General features: G+C 43.7%; 1 protein-coding gene across 5 annotated transcripts in view; it reads right to left on the bottom strand.

The window, feature by feature from the left end:
* Window positions 1–16,406, bottom strand: part of PPP6R2 (protein phosphatase 6 regulatory subunit 2) — a 399,948-nt gene that overhangs the window by 96,811 nt on the left and 286,731 nt on the right. For all 5 annotated transcript variants that reach the window (XM_029615590.1, XM_029615589.1, XM_029615591.1 and 2 more), the window contains exons 14-19: window positions 13,519–13,604; window positions 9,852–9,932; window positions 9,234–9,331; window positions 8,730–8,787; window positions 7,318–7,445; window positions 2,133–2,308 (exon numbers count right to left, since the gene is read on the bottom strand). In XM_029615590.1, coding sequence (XP_029471450.1) covers window positions 2,133–2,308; window positions 7,318–7,445; window positions 8,730–8,787; window positions 9,234–9,331; window positions 9,852–9,932; window positions 13,519–13,604 — 627 coding nt within the window. The remainder of the gene's footprint in view (window positions 1–2,132; window positions 2,309–7,317; window positions 7,446–8,729; window positions 8,788–9,233; window positions 9,332–9,851; window positions 9,933–13,518; window positions 13,605–16,406) is intronic.

Raw genomic sequence — 16,406 nt, 5'->3', positions numbered from 1 at the left:
CACTGGGATAGTCGTCCTCTTCGTGACCGCCGACACTGCGGAGTCCACCTTTGGGACCTTGATGAGGTCCAGAAAATCTTCGGGGAGCGGGTACAGCTTTTCCATAGCCCGGCTGCTCTTCAGGGAGGCCTCCGGGGTGTCCCATTCCCTGGTGAGAAGTTGTAAAAACGAGTCATGAATGGGAAAAGCCCGAGCCCTCGGCCGGAGTGCCGCCAGGACAGGATCTCCCTTCCTTGAAGAAGTGATGACAGCGGGAGCTACTGGGGCAGGCGGGTCTGGTGGCGGATCCAAATCTAATTCTTGGATGATCTGCGGGATGAGGTCGTCCAGCTCTTCCCTCTGGAAGAGGCGTAGGGTACGCGGATCATCCCCCTCCTGTGTGCCGTCCCCTTGTCCCCCCCTCCGGGAGGTCAAGTCCATGTCCCGCTGGGTCTGGCACCGCCCCCACTGCCGCGGGCGTGGATCGGACCCGGGTAGGAAGGCGGGAGGCCCCCACTCCCGGAGGGTCGGGGGGGGCCGGCGTCGAGGGCGACATCAGAGGGATCTTAGGAGGGGGGGGGGTCCCACAGGTGCTTCCAGCCCCTGCAGATAAGCGGTATGCATGAGCAGGATAAACTCCGGAGAGAACCCCGGCCTGCTCGGGTGCGCTTCGGGGGCGGCGTGGTTCCTGCTCCCTGGCTCTGGGTGCTTGGTTCCTGCACCAAAATCGGGGGAACACCCCCGCTGGTAGAGTCCTCCAGGGATCCGTTCTCCCTCGTGGCCTCCAGGGATCAGTGCCCCCTCGTGGCCTGCGCCTCAGGGCGCTCAGAATGTAAAATGGCCGCCGTTCCCGCCAAAAATGGCGGAGTGGCCGGCCCGCACCGCCCGGGCAAAAAAGAGAAATCAGTCAGGGACTGTGAGGTACCTTCCCCCCCGGGAAGGCATCGTGCACAGATGCCCTCCCGGGAAATCCGGGACCCCGGGTCTCCGCAGGCCGCACAGCGGGACGGCCGCGGCATCGGGATCGCTGCAGGAGAAAAGAAAAAGCCATGGGGGGGGGCCACGCGCACAAAGGCGCCGCTGCGGGGGGGCCCGGTCGGCCCGCACTGCCCGTTGTCTGAAAATAGAGGAGGGTGCCGCGGGGGGGGGCCTTCCTGGCCACACGACCCGCCCCAGACATCTTTCCCTAAATGGCTCAGCAGCCCATGAGGAGCTGTAAAATGGCCGCGGGTGAGGGAGTAAAGAGCAAAGAGGCCGGCTCCACCGGCTTTCGCGGGCACCGGGGGCTGAGCTGTAAAGGAAAAAACTACAAAGGAAAAACAAACTTACCCCTGGCTGCAACGAGAAATAAACAGCAAGGCCGCAGAGAAGAGACAAGGAAGAGAAGCCACTCCCCAGAAGTTGAAAGAACTCTGCCTTTTTTTTTTTTTTTTTTTTTTTTAAACTTAATACAAACTTGATACAAACTTGATCCACAGAAAAAGACAACAACAAGCCATAATCAAGCAAGAAAGTGAAGGAAAAGGAGGGGAAGCCTGATTCCCCTACTCGCATCTGCTGGAGTCAGAAGATACTGAACTCCTGCAGAGGGGGTAGTAGTATATATGGATACGCCCCCTCAAAGCTTGTGCTGACTCCATCTGCTGGATTGGGGACATAACCCACTGTCTGGACTGATCCAGGTACGTACAGGGAATGTAGAATTTCTCCTTCCAAAAGGTACAAATTTCCCCATAGGGAGAGGTATGTCCACCATCTGCTGGAGACAGAGAAATACTGAAGGGCTAAGGTCACTGCAGGTGTGTATGTAGAGTGACATCAGCTTTGAAATCTGACTCCGTCTCCAACTGCTGGCAGTGGAACATAACCCATTGGTCCTGAGTCCATCTGGCTACTCGCTAGGAAAATGCAGTTTACATGTGTAAGTGCGCTTTTGAAAATTGTTACAATACATGCCATTGAATTGTCAATAGGTTTTACATGTGTCCGTGCACTTTAAGCACATAAATGGACTTTGGAAAATTGCCAAGATAGTATGTTACATTTACACATGTAACTCCTTTAAACATTACCTTCAGAGTGCACACCACCATTGTTTATTACTTATACTCTTTAATCCGTCCCATTCATGGGGGTCCCAAGCATTTGCTTACTTTCAGAGTCTGTCTCTTTTCGTTCAGACAGGGCGCTAATGGTAGGACTTCCTGCAGGAGGTGTCACTGGTTCTTCGGTTTCCTCCTCCTCTTCATCCGATTCCCCACTGCACTCTTGCTCCCCATTCTCAAGGTCATTTTTGCAGGAGCCTTCAGAGGTTTGAGACACTCCAAACCTGCAACCAGAAGCAGAGAACAAATAAATGCTGAAACAGCATGACTGATGGAGACTGGGGGAAGGATTCTGCTCATTGGCTTATCTTCTAGTGAAATGCATAGTGTCATTCTTCAGATTTTTCCTTAGGACTGGGTTATGCTCAGATCCTAACTAGATCTCTCCATGTAGTAAGTAGACTCAAAGATACTGGAGAATTTTTATTTTTTTTTTAATATCTTTATTCTCATTTAGTCTGGAATACGTTAATACTTGTGTTAAATTATAAATGTAAATAAATAATTAAAAGCATACAGTGAAGAGTTTAACGAAAGAAAGAAAGAAAGAGTAATAACTTCTCTGTAATTGCTATTCTCCAAAACCAGTATGTTCGAGTCATAGTGAAGTCATGTGACCTGTCATGTGGTGCATAAGAAGTTTCTAGTATGAGGATCTCATCTGTATTCAGCGTATAGCACCAAATATCCACTGTTCATCTCAAATGCTAATTCTATTTTGACTTAGAAAAGTTAGGTCTTTCAGAGTGAACAACTAAAGGGGAAGGGGAGGGTTGTGTGCATTCTTGAAATACTACTTACTTCTGAAGAACAATTAGATGTAATCCCATTTCTCTAAAATATACTATTTTAAAGTATTCACAGTGCTGGGAATTAGTATTTAAATGTCTTCCAAACTGAGATACAAAAGGAAACTGTGTATGAAGCAAGATTATAAAACAGTTACTGAAAATGTACTAATACAGGCAAGTGATTAGAGGGCAAAAACAAACTGGGTTTGATAAAAAGTCCTGAGCTGAAACCACATAAAGATCATAAAAAATACCTTCTAATGACCTAAAATCTAATGGCCTGACTTGTAAAAGCATTTACATGCTTAAAACTGGGTTTTACATGTGTTAATGCACTTTACCTAAGTAAGTGGGCTTTAGAAAATTGTTACAATATATGCCATTGAGTTGTCAATAGATTTTGCACAAGTGCATTTTACATACATAAATGGGCTTTTGAAAATTGATACGATAGTATTTTACATTTATACACGTAACTTTTGAAAATTACCTCCCAAACGTGCAGTAGCACATTCTTCCAAAAAGAGAACTCTGCTATGTAGAAAATTTCACCTCACAAGTAAGAAAAATCTCCTAGGAATATATTTGAAAAATACACCTGCATTAACTAGAAAGGGAAGATATGACAAACAAAATACGAATAAATGTTACATATGTACAACTGTGAAAAAACTGACCAATAAACCTTGTGGTTGATTAAGTCAGTCATGTTTCTTGGCAGTGAAAGGTGATAAAGAAAACCTTCCAGAACATTTCTTATGGCTAATGATTGTACACATATCTATTCAACGCTCAAGAGGGGGCATTTCATTGCTGTGCAGTAACATCATATACAACAGACAGTTCCTGTGATAAACAGATGCCCACTTCAAAATTAAACGCTTCCTCTCCCCCCACATTTGCCAAAGTACATGAGCACAATAAGTCTTATGCAACATGGTCAAAGAAGGAGAAATGATGATTCTAACAAAGAATAAGTAGAGTACTGAACTGTGAACTCTTAGACTAAAAATGAAAGTTAAGGTTAGAAAAGTCCGAAAACCTTGCTTGATTATAAATAATGGCAAGCTAAGAGATCCAAGAAGGGAAGAAAGTTAATCAGGAAAAATAAATCAAAGCATGAAGAAAGCATTACAGATAGTCAGTAATTAACTGCTGAAGAGTGCCATCAACACGAATCGTTGGAAAATACTTTTAGAGAAATTATGGATAGATTCCCAAGATGTTTGCACGAATTTGGGTCCAATTAGCAAATTATCTAGGTAAGAATAAGCAGGATAGCTCTCTTTGTGTAGAGATGTTACCCTTGATGATGTGTGTGTGTGTGTGCGGGGGGGGGGGGGGGGGGGGGGGGGAGGAGGGACAGATTAATAATCCATGAGCTGATAGAGTTTACCCTAGCCTGCTGCTCCAGCTTTGCACCGTCTCCACCTGTGCTTCAAAAGAAAGATCTGTGGACTGCTATCAGCTTTTGAAGATCTGTTGATAGAGACTGTCTCTCAGCTATCTTGCCTCCCTTGATGACATGTGGGGGGGGGGGGGGGGGGGTCGAAGAATTAAAATCCAGGAGCTGACACTGGAGGAGCGCACGCCTCAATCGTGTGCATGAAGAAGCTTAACTAAAGAGCACTTTCATGTGCATCTTCAGCAGTGTTTGGAATTGGGCATATTTGGGGTTGTTTGCTAGGTGTTTAGAGTAAGTTTTAGTTATGACCACACACATAGGGAGATGAAGGTGAAATTAGTTCTTACCTGATAATTTCCTTTCCTCAAGGACAGACAAACCAGTCTACGTAAGTGGGTTATGCATTCCAACCAGTAGATGGAAATGGAGATAAACTGACTCGCTAAAGTCACCTTATATAGCACTGCAGCAGCCTGCCAGTATTCCTAAAAAAGCCAACTATGGACAACTATATAGCACAACTAAAACAGAACATTTCCTGAATCTAAGAATTATGTTTCCTCTTCCAGAAGACCAAGAAGCATTGGACTCAAGAGTAGGAACAAAGTATGAAAAAAACCCCAAAACAGAGTGCTCATTCACCAGTATCTTGCTTGATCAGCATTTCCTTAATTGTCTCCGATCACTCGGTTTAGCTATGCCCCTGAAAGCATCAAACAGTAGGGCAAGATAGCTAGCCCCAGGTAGGAGTGTGGACTGGCCTGCCTGTCTTAGAAGAAAGGAAATTATCAGGTAAGAACTAATTTCACCTTCCTCTTCATCGAGGCAGGCCAATCCACATAGGTAGGATGTACCAAAGCTACTTCCTTTAAGGGTGGGAGGCTGCCTGCACTCCCCTTAAGACCGCACTTGCAAAAGACGCATCTTCCCACACCCAAACATCCAGATGATAATGCCTGGAGAAGGTATGCAAGGAAGACTACATCGCTGTTTTGCATATCTCCAAAGGAGATAACAATTGTAACTCCACTCAGGACATTGCCTAGCTGAATTCGCCCTAATTTGTTTGGGCAAAGGCTTCTTGGCTGCTATATACGCTGTTATTATAGCTTCCTTAATCCATCTCGCCACTGTGGCTCTTGAAGCAGCTTCTCCCTTTTTCATTCCACCATGGAGTACAAACAGACAATCTGTCTTTCAGATACTGTAACAGATGTTGCCTCACATCCAAGGGACGCAAGGCCCGAAATTCTTGTTCATCCTGAGACCTGTCCAAAGATGGAAGAGAAATGGAATGATTCATATGAAAGTCCGAAACCACTTTCAGCAGGAAGGTAGTCCTGAGCTGTACTGTCTTGGGTAATCAACAAGAAAAGTTCTTGACACGAAAGTCTGCAATTCCAAAATTCTCCTTGCAGAACAAACTGAGATAAACGCTATTTTTATAGTTAGCAAGTGCAATGAATGCTATCGGAGAGGATGAAAGGTGGGACCAGCTAGAAAAGTCAAAACCACAATAAGATCTTAGAATGGCACAGGTATTCGCAATGGCGATCTAATGTGCTCGACTCCCCTCAAAAATATAGTAACATCCAGATGAGAAGAAAGAGGTATACTCTGAACTCGACCTCCTATAACAAGCTAAGGCTATGACCTGCACATTTAGAATATTAAGGGCTAAACCTTTAACCAGGTCTTCCTGAAAAAAATCCAAAATCAAGGCACTCCTGGCCTGGAGGGATGACACTACTGTTCAGAGCACCAATTCTCAAAGTCTCTCCAGAATCTTACATAAGCCAGTGAAGTAGAAAATTTTAGAGCTCATAAGGTGCTCACCACTGCTGTTGAATACCCTTGCCTCAACAGTCTGACCCTCTCAAGGGCCAACCCGTAAGACAAAACTGACCCTGATTCTCGTGAAGAATTGGTTCCTGATGCAGAAGATCCCTTTGTACTGGCACTCGCAATGTTCTGTTGACCATCAGAAGCCGGAATTCTGCGTTCCAGGGTTTGCACCGCCAATCAGAGGTCACCAGAAGAACTAACTTTGGATGCCTCACAATTCTCTGCAATAGGCCTGTCAATCATTGGCCAAGGGGGAAATCCATAAAGCAATAGATCCCAAGGCCATGCCTGCACGAGAACATCTTTTCCAAGAGCTTGAGGATCTCTTCTGCAACTGTAAAACCACTGCACTTATGCATTGTCGCTGCTTGCGATCAAATCTAAGAACGGCCGACCCCATCGAGAGATGAAAAGCTGAAAGGTCTCATTCGCCAATTCCCACTCTCTTGGGTCCAAGGTGCAGCGACTGAGATAATCTGCCAGAACATTGTCCACTCCTGCAATGTAAGAAGCTGACAGTGCCTGAAGATGCCTTTTCCCCCATGGTAGCAGCTTGTCCATTTCCAGGGAAACCTGATGATTCCTGGTTCCCCCTTGATGACTGATGTATGCCACCCACTGTGGTGTTGTCCAACATCACTCTTTCTATTCGTCTGCTTAACTGGCCTACAAACTTCAAGAATGCCACCGAATTACCTGAGCTTCTGGGTCACTATGGGCAGTACTTTACTTCTAGCCTGTCTAATGAACACTGACGCATTAATGATTCACATATGGTTTTTACTGATTTTTTAAATTTTGATAGGAACAAAGTAAATCACTTGAAACCCCTGGATTCCAGAGGCTAATGAGCCCATTTACAGAGTAGATTGGCAGGACTTGCATTCCCCTCGCTCCAGAGAGGAGCAAGAGTGTTTGTTGGGAGCTTTTACCCTTGGATTTAGAGAAGAGGACCTGCAATCTCTGTAAGGAACGAGCGTTCAATATTTTTGGGAGTTATTAAATTTAATTTTGGCAAATGTCCAGTGTATAAATATGATAGACTTCTTTACAAATTAAAAATAATTAAGAGAATAATGCCTCTGATTGGCAAATAGGGGAACAAAGACATGATTGACAAACGTTTTTGAAGTGATGGGCCACTAACTAAACTCCACCAGTTTAAATAATGGTGGACTGGGCTTAGCATTACCTTGTCCTGGATTTGACTTGGGCTGCATAGGTGATCTCCTTCTCCTCCCATATATCTTCTTCATCTTCATTGTCATCAAATGGCTGGATGCGCTCATTGCAACATGCTTCAAACAGGGAGGCATTAGGCTGATAAAGGAGTTATACTGATGTTAGACTCACAAGCTGCAGTACTAATTACCAAAATGTAGAGTTTAACACACTTTAGTGACCCCCTTCTCCTTCTTAATGTCAACTCTGGCACTACATATATACCCACTGTCAGCAGAACTATACATGCAACTAAATCAGACACAGATGTTTGTAAAAAAATAGCCAAGAATCACAGCACAAGTTACTCCACAGAAAGTACATATGAAAAAGAACAAGAATGTTACTGAAGCTTGATTAAACAGACAACAAGACCAGAAAACATGGCTTGTGATACATTCATATTTCCCCAGGATTTTGGCATTGGCCACTTAGCCTAAAGGTTCAGAGGCTGGCTTCCTAATTTAGTGCTGCAGTGTCCAAGCTGCCATAATTAGGGCTGACCTTAGGGTCAAAAATGCCCTCCCCGCCCCTCAGGTCTGGGATTAAAACAGTCACCACTATGATACCCTGAGGCTGAGGGCCCCCCATATTTCCTGCCCATCCATCTCCCTTATACCCAGCACAATCCTTCCCTGCTGGCAGGAGGACAGCAGTTCTTACCTGTTGTTCGCCTGTGAAGTCTAAACCACAGTGGGGAGGAAGGGGAGGGGTGGCGTTGCCAGTGGGTCCTGCAAGACTATGGGGACCTGTGTAGTTCTGAGTTCACAGTGCAATCAGCAAAGGGGGATTCAGTTATAAGTTAAAAAAAAAAAAAAAAAAAGCTACTGCTATTTTCCTTTCAGTTGGAGGTGGAGAGCAGAGGTACGGGGAACCGCAGGGAGCGGAAGACAGAGCCAAGCCTTGCTGGAGATTTCTGATCCCTGCCAAAAACAGCTGAAATCTACAGGGGAGAGCCTCAAGGAACTGGAAAGACTGCCAATTCTTGCCAGAGACACAGGTGGACCAACTGGCAGCTAAAGACTGTAATGGTTATGTACAATGCTGGCAGAGGCTCCACTTCCCCGTGGTGTCCCCTGCTTCATGCAGGTCTGATGCCAGAAGCAACTACTGAGACTCCCCCTAGTGTGAGGCTATGAGATGGGGCAAACGCAAGGGGTTCCTACTGCAGATACAAAAAAAAAGAAATGCTGTAATGAACGTTTCTATTGTGGCATTAGGGGGATGATTGCATCTGTGGGGTGAGGGGGAACGGAAGAGGCTGCCAGCCGTGAAACAGGGAACTCCTGCCTGGTTGCATATCCTAAAAGTTGGTCCTGGCCTCTTAATTAAACTTTACATCACTAATGGTGTGCATGCTTTCTTTTATAGGTCTCCACTTACGCTATCATCATCTGCATCAATGTTGAAATTAATCTCTGCGATCCTGTCAAAAGGTGCACTGAAATACAAAGGGAACAACACATTGACATAATGGAAGAACAGGGACAATGCAATTGCAGAAAAAAATTATTCACCATAATGCAAAGTGAAAGAACTTGGTGATAAATCTCACAACCACAAAGGCCTTGAACTAAATGCTTAAAGGTTAAGTTTCAAGCATAAGATAAGCGACTTGTTAAAGTCATACCATTTTACATGAGGAGGAAATTGGAACATGAGTCCCAGGCTTCATAACTCTCCACCCTAATCACTAGGTCACACTGCCCATCCCAAGGAAAATAAGTCTCCAGAAATAGCTCGAGAATGATACAAATGTTGGCCCACTCAACAGATAAGGATTCATTACTAGAGAAATTCCCAAACTCCTTTCCACAGGGTTACATGGGCTCACTGTGCAAGGCGACGGTGAGTCCTGGAGTATAGGAGTCAAAGTGTCTAACTCACTTGATGTTGTCATCCTGCTCTGCAAACTCTTCATCATTAAAACCAAATTGATCCACAAAGGTGGCTGTCATCTGCTGTATCTGGTATTCTGAGAAAGCCTATGGATACAATGGCAAAAAAGTGTCATAGACTGAGGACATCACAGAGTGCTTCAGAGTCCAAGCTAGTGGGGCACACAATCACATACACCGCCAGAGTCAGAGCTAGTGGGTGGGAAAAACCTCCAGTCAGAAATCATGGGGATTAGAAGGTGGGGGAGGGGGGAGAAATCACACCCCTCCTGATTCAATGCCCATGGGGGGGAACACATACCCCTTCAGAGTTAGAGCCCATTTAGGGAGCAATCATATACCCATCCTAAATCACTTCCCACAGCAGGAATAATCAAACATCTCTCTTAAATCAAATCCTAAAAGGAGACTACTCAACCACTAGAGGTAACATTCTGAAACCCCTCTAGAGTCTGAGCCTGCAAAAGGAAAATCTCACAAACACAAAGAGCAGCACATTCTGGCCATGAACCAGACCCATAATCTCTATCATTCTGCATTCAATTACAGTTAAAGACAAGAAGTTGGCTTCTCAGGCAGCAACAGAAGTGAACAGACCATCTCTCACCTGCTGCAGAGATAGCTCATTAGGGAAAGCACCATCAATATCCTCATCCTCACTGGAAGAGTGCAGGTGATGCGTGCTCACCTAGAACAAGCCAGAGATCCACAGACTGTTAGTAGAGAGACAGCAGCAGAGTGTCATGCTGTGCAGACATACAGCATTCCAGCCAAAGGAAGTAAGACAGGAAGAGAACACGAGAGAGAGAGAGAACAGCACTGCTCAGCACAGAGTCCATCGCCTCATTGTTAGCACAGACAGGAGAGCTTCGGATACATGAAACAGGTTTAAGCTCCTGGATCAGGGTTAGGTTTCTCTTTGGAATTTATTTATTTAGTTTTAACAATTGTGGGAAACACTCCAGCACTCTTACTGCACTGGCTGACAGAGAGAAAACAGATATGTAGAAACATTACAAAAACACGTTAACAAAAGTACAGGGGGTCTATGTAATGAAGGTTAGCATGCACATTAAGACTGTTTTGCACACAACAGCATGCCTTAAAATAGTCTGAAAAACATGAATGGGAGTGTGCTAAAATTAGAACACTCCCATTAATGCCTTAAAATAATGCCTTAAAATAGTCTGAAAACATTAATGGTAGAGTGCTAAAATTAGCATCACACCTGTAAATGAAGAAATGCCACATGCAAGTGAGGCTATAAAGTGTATATAGGAAATAGCATGATATGCACTTCTCCATATGCCATTTACTGTGCGCTCGCTCATTCCAAAAATGTAACGCCTGCCTCAGACCAGGTGTTAACTTTTTACCATGCAAGTTATTGCAAGGGCTTAGCTGCCAGAAAGCACTGTGGCGGAAAGAGGAAGGTCATGTACAAGTGATGACATTGTAAAAGTTTGCTCACAGATTCTTGAGATACATCTTCCCACACTTCTCTTTGGGAATCATAAAAACACACACACACACACACACACATTTGGGCACTTCGTATACAAATATACACTATTCACACCACAAAAATGTTTTCTCAAAGAAAAGGGCAAGGACAACATACGACAGCTAGTGTTTAAGCAGTGATGGATTCCTTACAATTTAGCAGGCAATGTTTTAATCAAGCTAATGGCATGTTTGTTATGATCCCTGTTATCGTTGCCGTGGCCAAATACCTTGGCAAGCATTCACAGGCTTATGCCAGAGCTGTGGTTTTCTATGGGGCCCCTCTCAGACAAGCTAATAATTTATACAGGTGAACTCCATAAACTTGCCTTTATCCATTTGGTAGCACCCCCCAATATCTAACAATAGCCTGCACAGCACTCCACCAGGGATCCAGAAAACCTTGATCTCAACACTACAGGGCATATTCTTTGAAAGAGCTCATATAACAGGATGCATTGGGGTTTAGAGAGGGAAGGTAGATGGCTGATGCAATAGGTCTTATGGGAAATGGGGTGCCCAGGTGAGGGAAGCACACGGAGAGAAGAAAAGGAGGCAACGGAAAAGATACAACCACACAAACCGGAGCACTTCATTTATTTACAGAGCACAAATGTATAAGCAAGCAAAAGCTTAACAAGGGACAATTTTCATAAACTGTTAACAGCACGTATGCATTTGTCCTGTAGGGTCTGGTTTCATAGGACAGATGCTGCAACAGATAGGTCAGGCGCTGCATGCACTGCATCCTCTGATAAAGCTTCAGGCGTCAAGTGCTAAGTTCTACCTATTAAGAAGTTCTTTGTTATGGAGGGTATTGAGAGAATGATAGATATCAATATTATCTAGATATTTGATTCATTTTTTATTGATTTTATTGTAGTAGAAGCTTATAATTGATTAGAGATTTATATGATATGATACAATCACAGTATCAGAATAATTGTATGTTTTATTGGACTTTTGGCTATTAAAGATGTTAAATTTAACATTATTTTACGATGTAAAGATGTGTATGATACTGGAATCAGCCTTGTATGACCCAGTGTTTGAAAAGGCAGAATGTAAGTATTTGAATTAAAGTCATACAGGTGGACCTAGTCGGGAGGGGAAGAAGGTAACCTTTTGGCCCCATAACTGATGGCCATGTCCAGTCCTGCCACTTCCGAAGCAGTGAGTAGAATGGAAAAGGAACTCAATTCACTGGCTGGGATGGGCGGAGGGTCTGGGTCTGAATAAAGTCTGTCCCTGCAGTGACATATCTATCCACTGAAGCCTGCAGGTCGTCAAAAGCCTTTAGTAATTACATTGCTCAAGTCTTCAGTGTATTTGTGGACCCAGTGCATCTTTTTTGCGACAATTTTCAAGCCCCATGTCCTCCAGACGTTGATGCCCCAAAAATTACAGGGAACCCATGGAGAGGGAAGGGTTGGCTACTGGTGCCCTCCAAATTCATGCCTGCCATATTTCTGCCAGGTGCACAGGGTTAGCTCTGCTAGGCATCTGCAGACTCTCTTGGCTGGGTATCCTCCGAGGGCATGGATTAGACATCCTGGGTCTTCATGTTGGAGTCTGTATCACCATGACATCACCTCCTGCTTGGATGTGTGTTGCTCTGTGGCAGCTATAGGGTCAACAGGCATGGATCCCGAGTAAATGGCAAATCTGGGGAAGATCTCTGCAAACCCACTGAATATTGGAAAATACTCCTAAAAGAGTAAGTGTTATATGAGTACATGCAACCTTTTAGATCTGGCTCATCTGCCAAAAGGCCCTCCACCGCCCAACTCTCCAGCACTGAAATATATGTATGTCCCATAAGGTCTCCACCCCTCCACAGATATCAAGGTCACCTGCTAGGCTCCCAAACCAGTCAAAGGTTCTTCTACCCCCAGGTCTTAACAGATAACCCCATCAGAATGTTACTGGACTCTTATGTTCTCCTAATGGGTGATTTTGTTTTGCAGGTAACTCACCAGCATGCCCCTTGCTGTGATGTCCATGCTGTCTGTGGGGACTCAGAAAGATCACTCATGACACCCGACCCACTGTTTGAGCAAGGTGAACTGAGCAAATGCAACCACTTGCCGTCTTCCTATAACACTCACAAGCACACATTTTGGCACTTCACTGCCAAATTCACTCTTTGGCTGTTTCTGGTGCAGTTTTTGCCAAAGAGCATCACTGAGTGCTGTATAACTAGCTAGGGAATCATATTGCTCTCAGGTTGCATGAATTGCAACATGTGTTGTGTGGTCCTAAGGCAGCCTCCACCGAACTTTCTGCATCCCCCAGCTCTGATTCCTCCTCATCCTTTTTTAGTACTCTCTCTTCCTCTTCCATCTCCAGCTCTTCCCTCTCTTCTAGCTGCTAATGTGAGATGAGATGTGCCTTTGTTTTGTTTTTTATCTCAAGTTTTATTGGGATACTTACCATATACATGCTAAAACTTATTGTAAATACCTCATTAAATGGTGTTTCAGCATGCACGTTAAAATTTTACCAAACTGCATGCTAAAAATAGTTTTGTGTAAGTTTTATTACATACACCCCTATATGCGTTAAGGACAATAGTCCAAGTAAGCTCTAAAGTGTGTATTTTATGTTTATATCAGTGTACCTTATCCAAGTACAAAGCTACCGTCCCACAACACATCAGCCAACCCTCGTCATAGAGGTCACATTTGACTCTGGTGCACAAAAATGTGGTACTTTTAACTGCAGCCCTAGTGAATTGTAAGTAAACAGGAGAGGGTTCATGTTTTTCTCACCAGATCAACAGTATTTCTGCGGTTAGTTTCTGTCAAAGTCTCTTCCACAAAGCTCTCCCACCTTCCTCTGCAGTCCTCAGGTAGCTCTGAAAAAGAGAAAGCATATGCTTATACTTTAAAATTCAAAGCCATGGTGCAACCTCCAACTGCTCAAATCCAGTCCTCCCCTCAAAACACAGAGCAACTGATTATTTCTTTCTGGTGTCTAATGAAAAATATAGCTGGAAAAAGCTATCTGCGGAATTTTAAGAACCACTACAGATCTTCAACAAACTTCCTGAACAGTACCCCATCCTCCTTAACTGCCCAAAAATGTAAGCAATTGCCATTTAACTTCTGCATTATAAAATGCAGAATTTAGGCATAATTTGAGAGTCAGAGTATCCAAATTGGGGGGGGGGGGGGGGGGGGGAGGGAGATCATTTATAAATTATCACTTTTCGCAGATGACCTTATGTTTACTCTGATGGATATGGAGTCCTCATTGTGAACCCTCATACATGAGACTCAGCGATATGGAGCTGTGTCGGGCTTCAAAGTAAATAAAGACAAATCTGAAGTTGTAAATATTTCAGTAGCTAAGGATAGTGTCAAGCATCTGAAGAATCAATTTCCCTTCAAGTACGCTTGGGAACGGTTGAAATATCTAGGAATTCGAACCGGAACTCAAGCTGATCAACTCTTTCAGCTAAATTATGAACTTCTCAAAGATATTCATCTGGATCTAGTTAGGTGGGAGAGTTAACGTGGATAGGAAGAATTGCCATGGTAAAAATTAATCTCCTGCTCCAACTGTTATTTATTTCAGACATTACTTATGTCCATTTCAGATCAGACTCTCAAATACTGGCAGAAGAGGATTTATAATTTTATTTGGAGGAGACGACCTCAGGTGGAAAACAAGGTATTATACCAACCTAAATACAAAGGGGGATTGGAAGTAACATCTCAGTTGGTACCATGTGGCATCACAGCTTAGGCCAGTGAGAGTGGCACAGATCATCTATACTTACACCAGGACATGGTGGGGAATATTCCATTACAAATAAGAGATTGGTACTACAAAAGATGGTCCGACCCCATGTAGAGATATCCCCTTACACCAGATTGACACTGGATATTTGAAAGAAATGGAAGCGTTTATTAGTAAGAGATAGGGCCTATACTTTTTAATCCAAAAATAAATATTTCCCACTGGGAAGCTTGTTGGCAGTGAGTAGAAGATGAAGGAAGATGGTACTGACTAGACTGGAACAGATATGGGATGGGAAGTGTGTGATTGCTTTTGATACTTTGCAGCAGATATATCCCTTAAATATACAGGATAGGTTTCACTGGGAAACAAATTTCTGGGAACATTTGGTTTTCTTCACAACCTTCGGTGAAACAAGTAGATTTTTAACAAGCTGAACACAAATATGCATTTATTATGTCTGTATCACGTACCGTTTGCCAGAAAAGTGCGATATACATTAAGTATTGTTACATGTCTGTAGCGGCGTAAGCTATAATGGCAATGTTGGCACCAGAAAACAAAACTAAAAATGTTTTGCTGCAGATTTTCGTTTGTAATCACTGTCCGACGCTTCGCAGATGAGAGTCCAACAATATTCACCCAGCATGGAGGAGTTCCACTTGTTTTGATACCGTTTCTCCATTTTGACAATGTCTTGATGAAACCTTTCACCATGTTCGTCACTCACAGTGCCAAGGTTGTCTGGGAAGAAGTCCAAGTGGGAATGAAGAAAATGTATCTTCAATGACATGTTGCACTTCATCAATTTGTATGCCTCAAGCAGATTTTCAACCTGTTCAACATAGTCTGCTGCCTTATAGTTGATTAGAAAGTTAAACGAAATTCTTGAAGGCTGTCCACACAACACGTTCTGTACCTTGCAGAAGACCATCAAAGTGGCTGTCCTTCATCACAGCTTGGATTTGTGGGCCAACGAAAACACTTATGCGCGGAAACATTTGCCGTAAATAATCAAAGGCTTTGCTTGTTCATTGCCTTAACGAAGTTTTTCATCAGCTCAAGTTTGATGTTGCAGTAAAATTGGAAGGACACACGTTTCTCTGTGACCCTCGTGACACTAAATCAAAGGAGTGTTTTAATTATTGAGGAGAATAGTATTTAAGAATGGCTGTTTCAATCACAAACTAAGTCAGGCTCTTAGGCCTACGAGAGCTGACTTCCTTATGCATAAGAAATAAAGGCTATTATTCATAAGAAATACACTGTCTATGTTGTCCTCTGTGTCCTTAGTAAACTTTTTTATTGCAATGTGCAAAGGTGAAAGAAATATCTTACTTGGATCCACCAATGGGTCGTGCGCAACATTCTTCTGCCCTGGAACCAACTTCTTGCTGAGAGGCCAGACTTTTCTGATGTAATGCGAATCTCTTGCTCGACTGTCCCACTCACAAAGAAAGCAACAATACTTGGTGTAACCAAGCTGCAGACCCAGTAAAATTGCAACTACCTTGAGATCATCACACAAATTCCAGTTGTACCTCGAGAACTCAATGTGGTTCAGCAGTAGCTGCATGTTCTCATACGTTTCTTTCACATGAACGGCATATGTCCGACAGGTATTGATAGGTAGATATTGCCGTTGTGCAGCAAAACAGCCTTCAAACTTAAGACTGATGAATCAATAAACAGTCGCCATTCTGTTGGGTCGTGGTTACATCCAAGAGCACAAAACAATCCATTGATGTCACAGCAAAAAGTCACTGTCTACTTGGTTGAAATATTTTGTCAAATCTTCATGACAGCTGCGAAATACTGAAATTTTCGTATCAGATGACAAAAGATTCCAACCTTGCAGCCTTGACCCAAGCAGCTCCGCCTGACTCTTCTATAAAGCCAAATCTCTGACCAGATC

The sequence above is a fragment of the Rhinatrema bivittatum genome, chromosome 9 (assembly GCF_901001135.1).
Source record: "Rhinatrema bivittatum chromosome 9, aRhiBiv1.1, whole genome shotgun sequence".
In the NCBI taxonomy this organism is placed as follows: Eukaryota; Metazoa; Chordata; class Amphibia; order Gymnophiona; family Rhinatrematidae; genus Rhinatrema; species Rhinatrema bivittatum.
The sequence above is the reverse complement of the archived record's forward strand: the minus strand, read 5'-3'. Positions and strand labels throughout refer to the sequence as shown.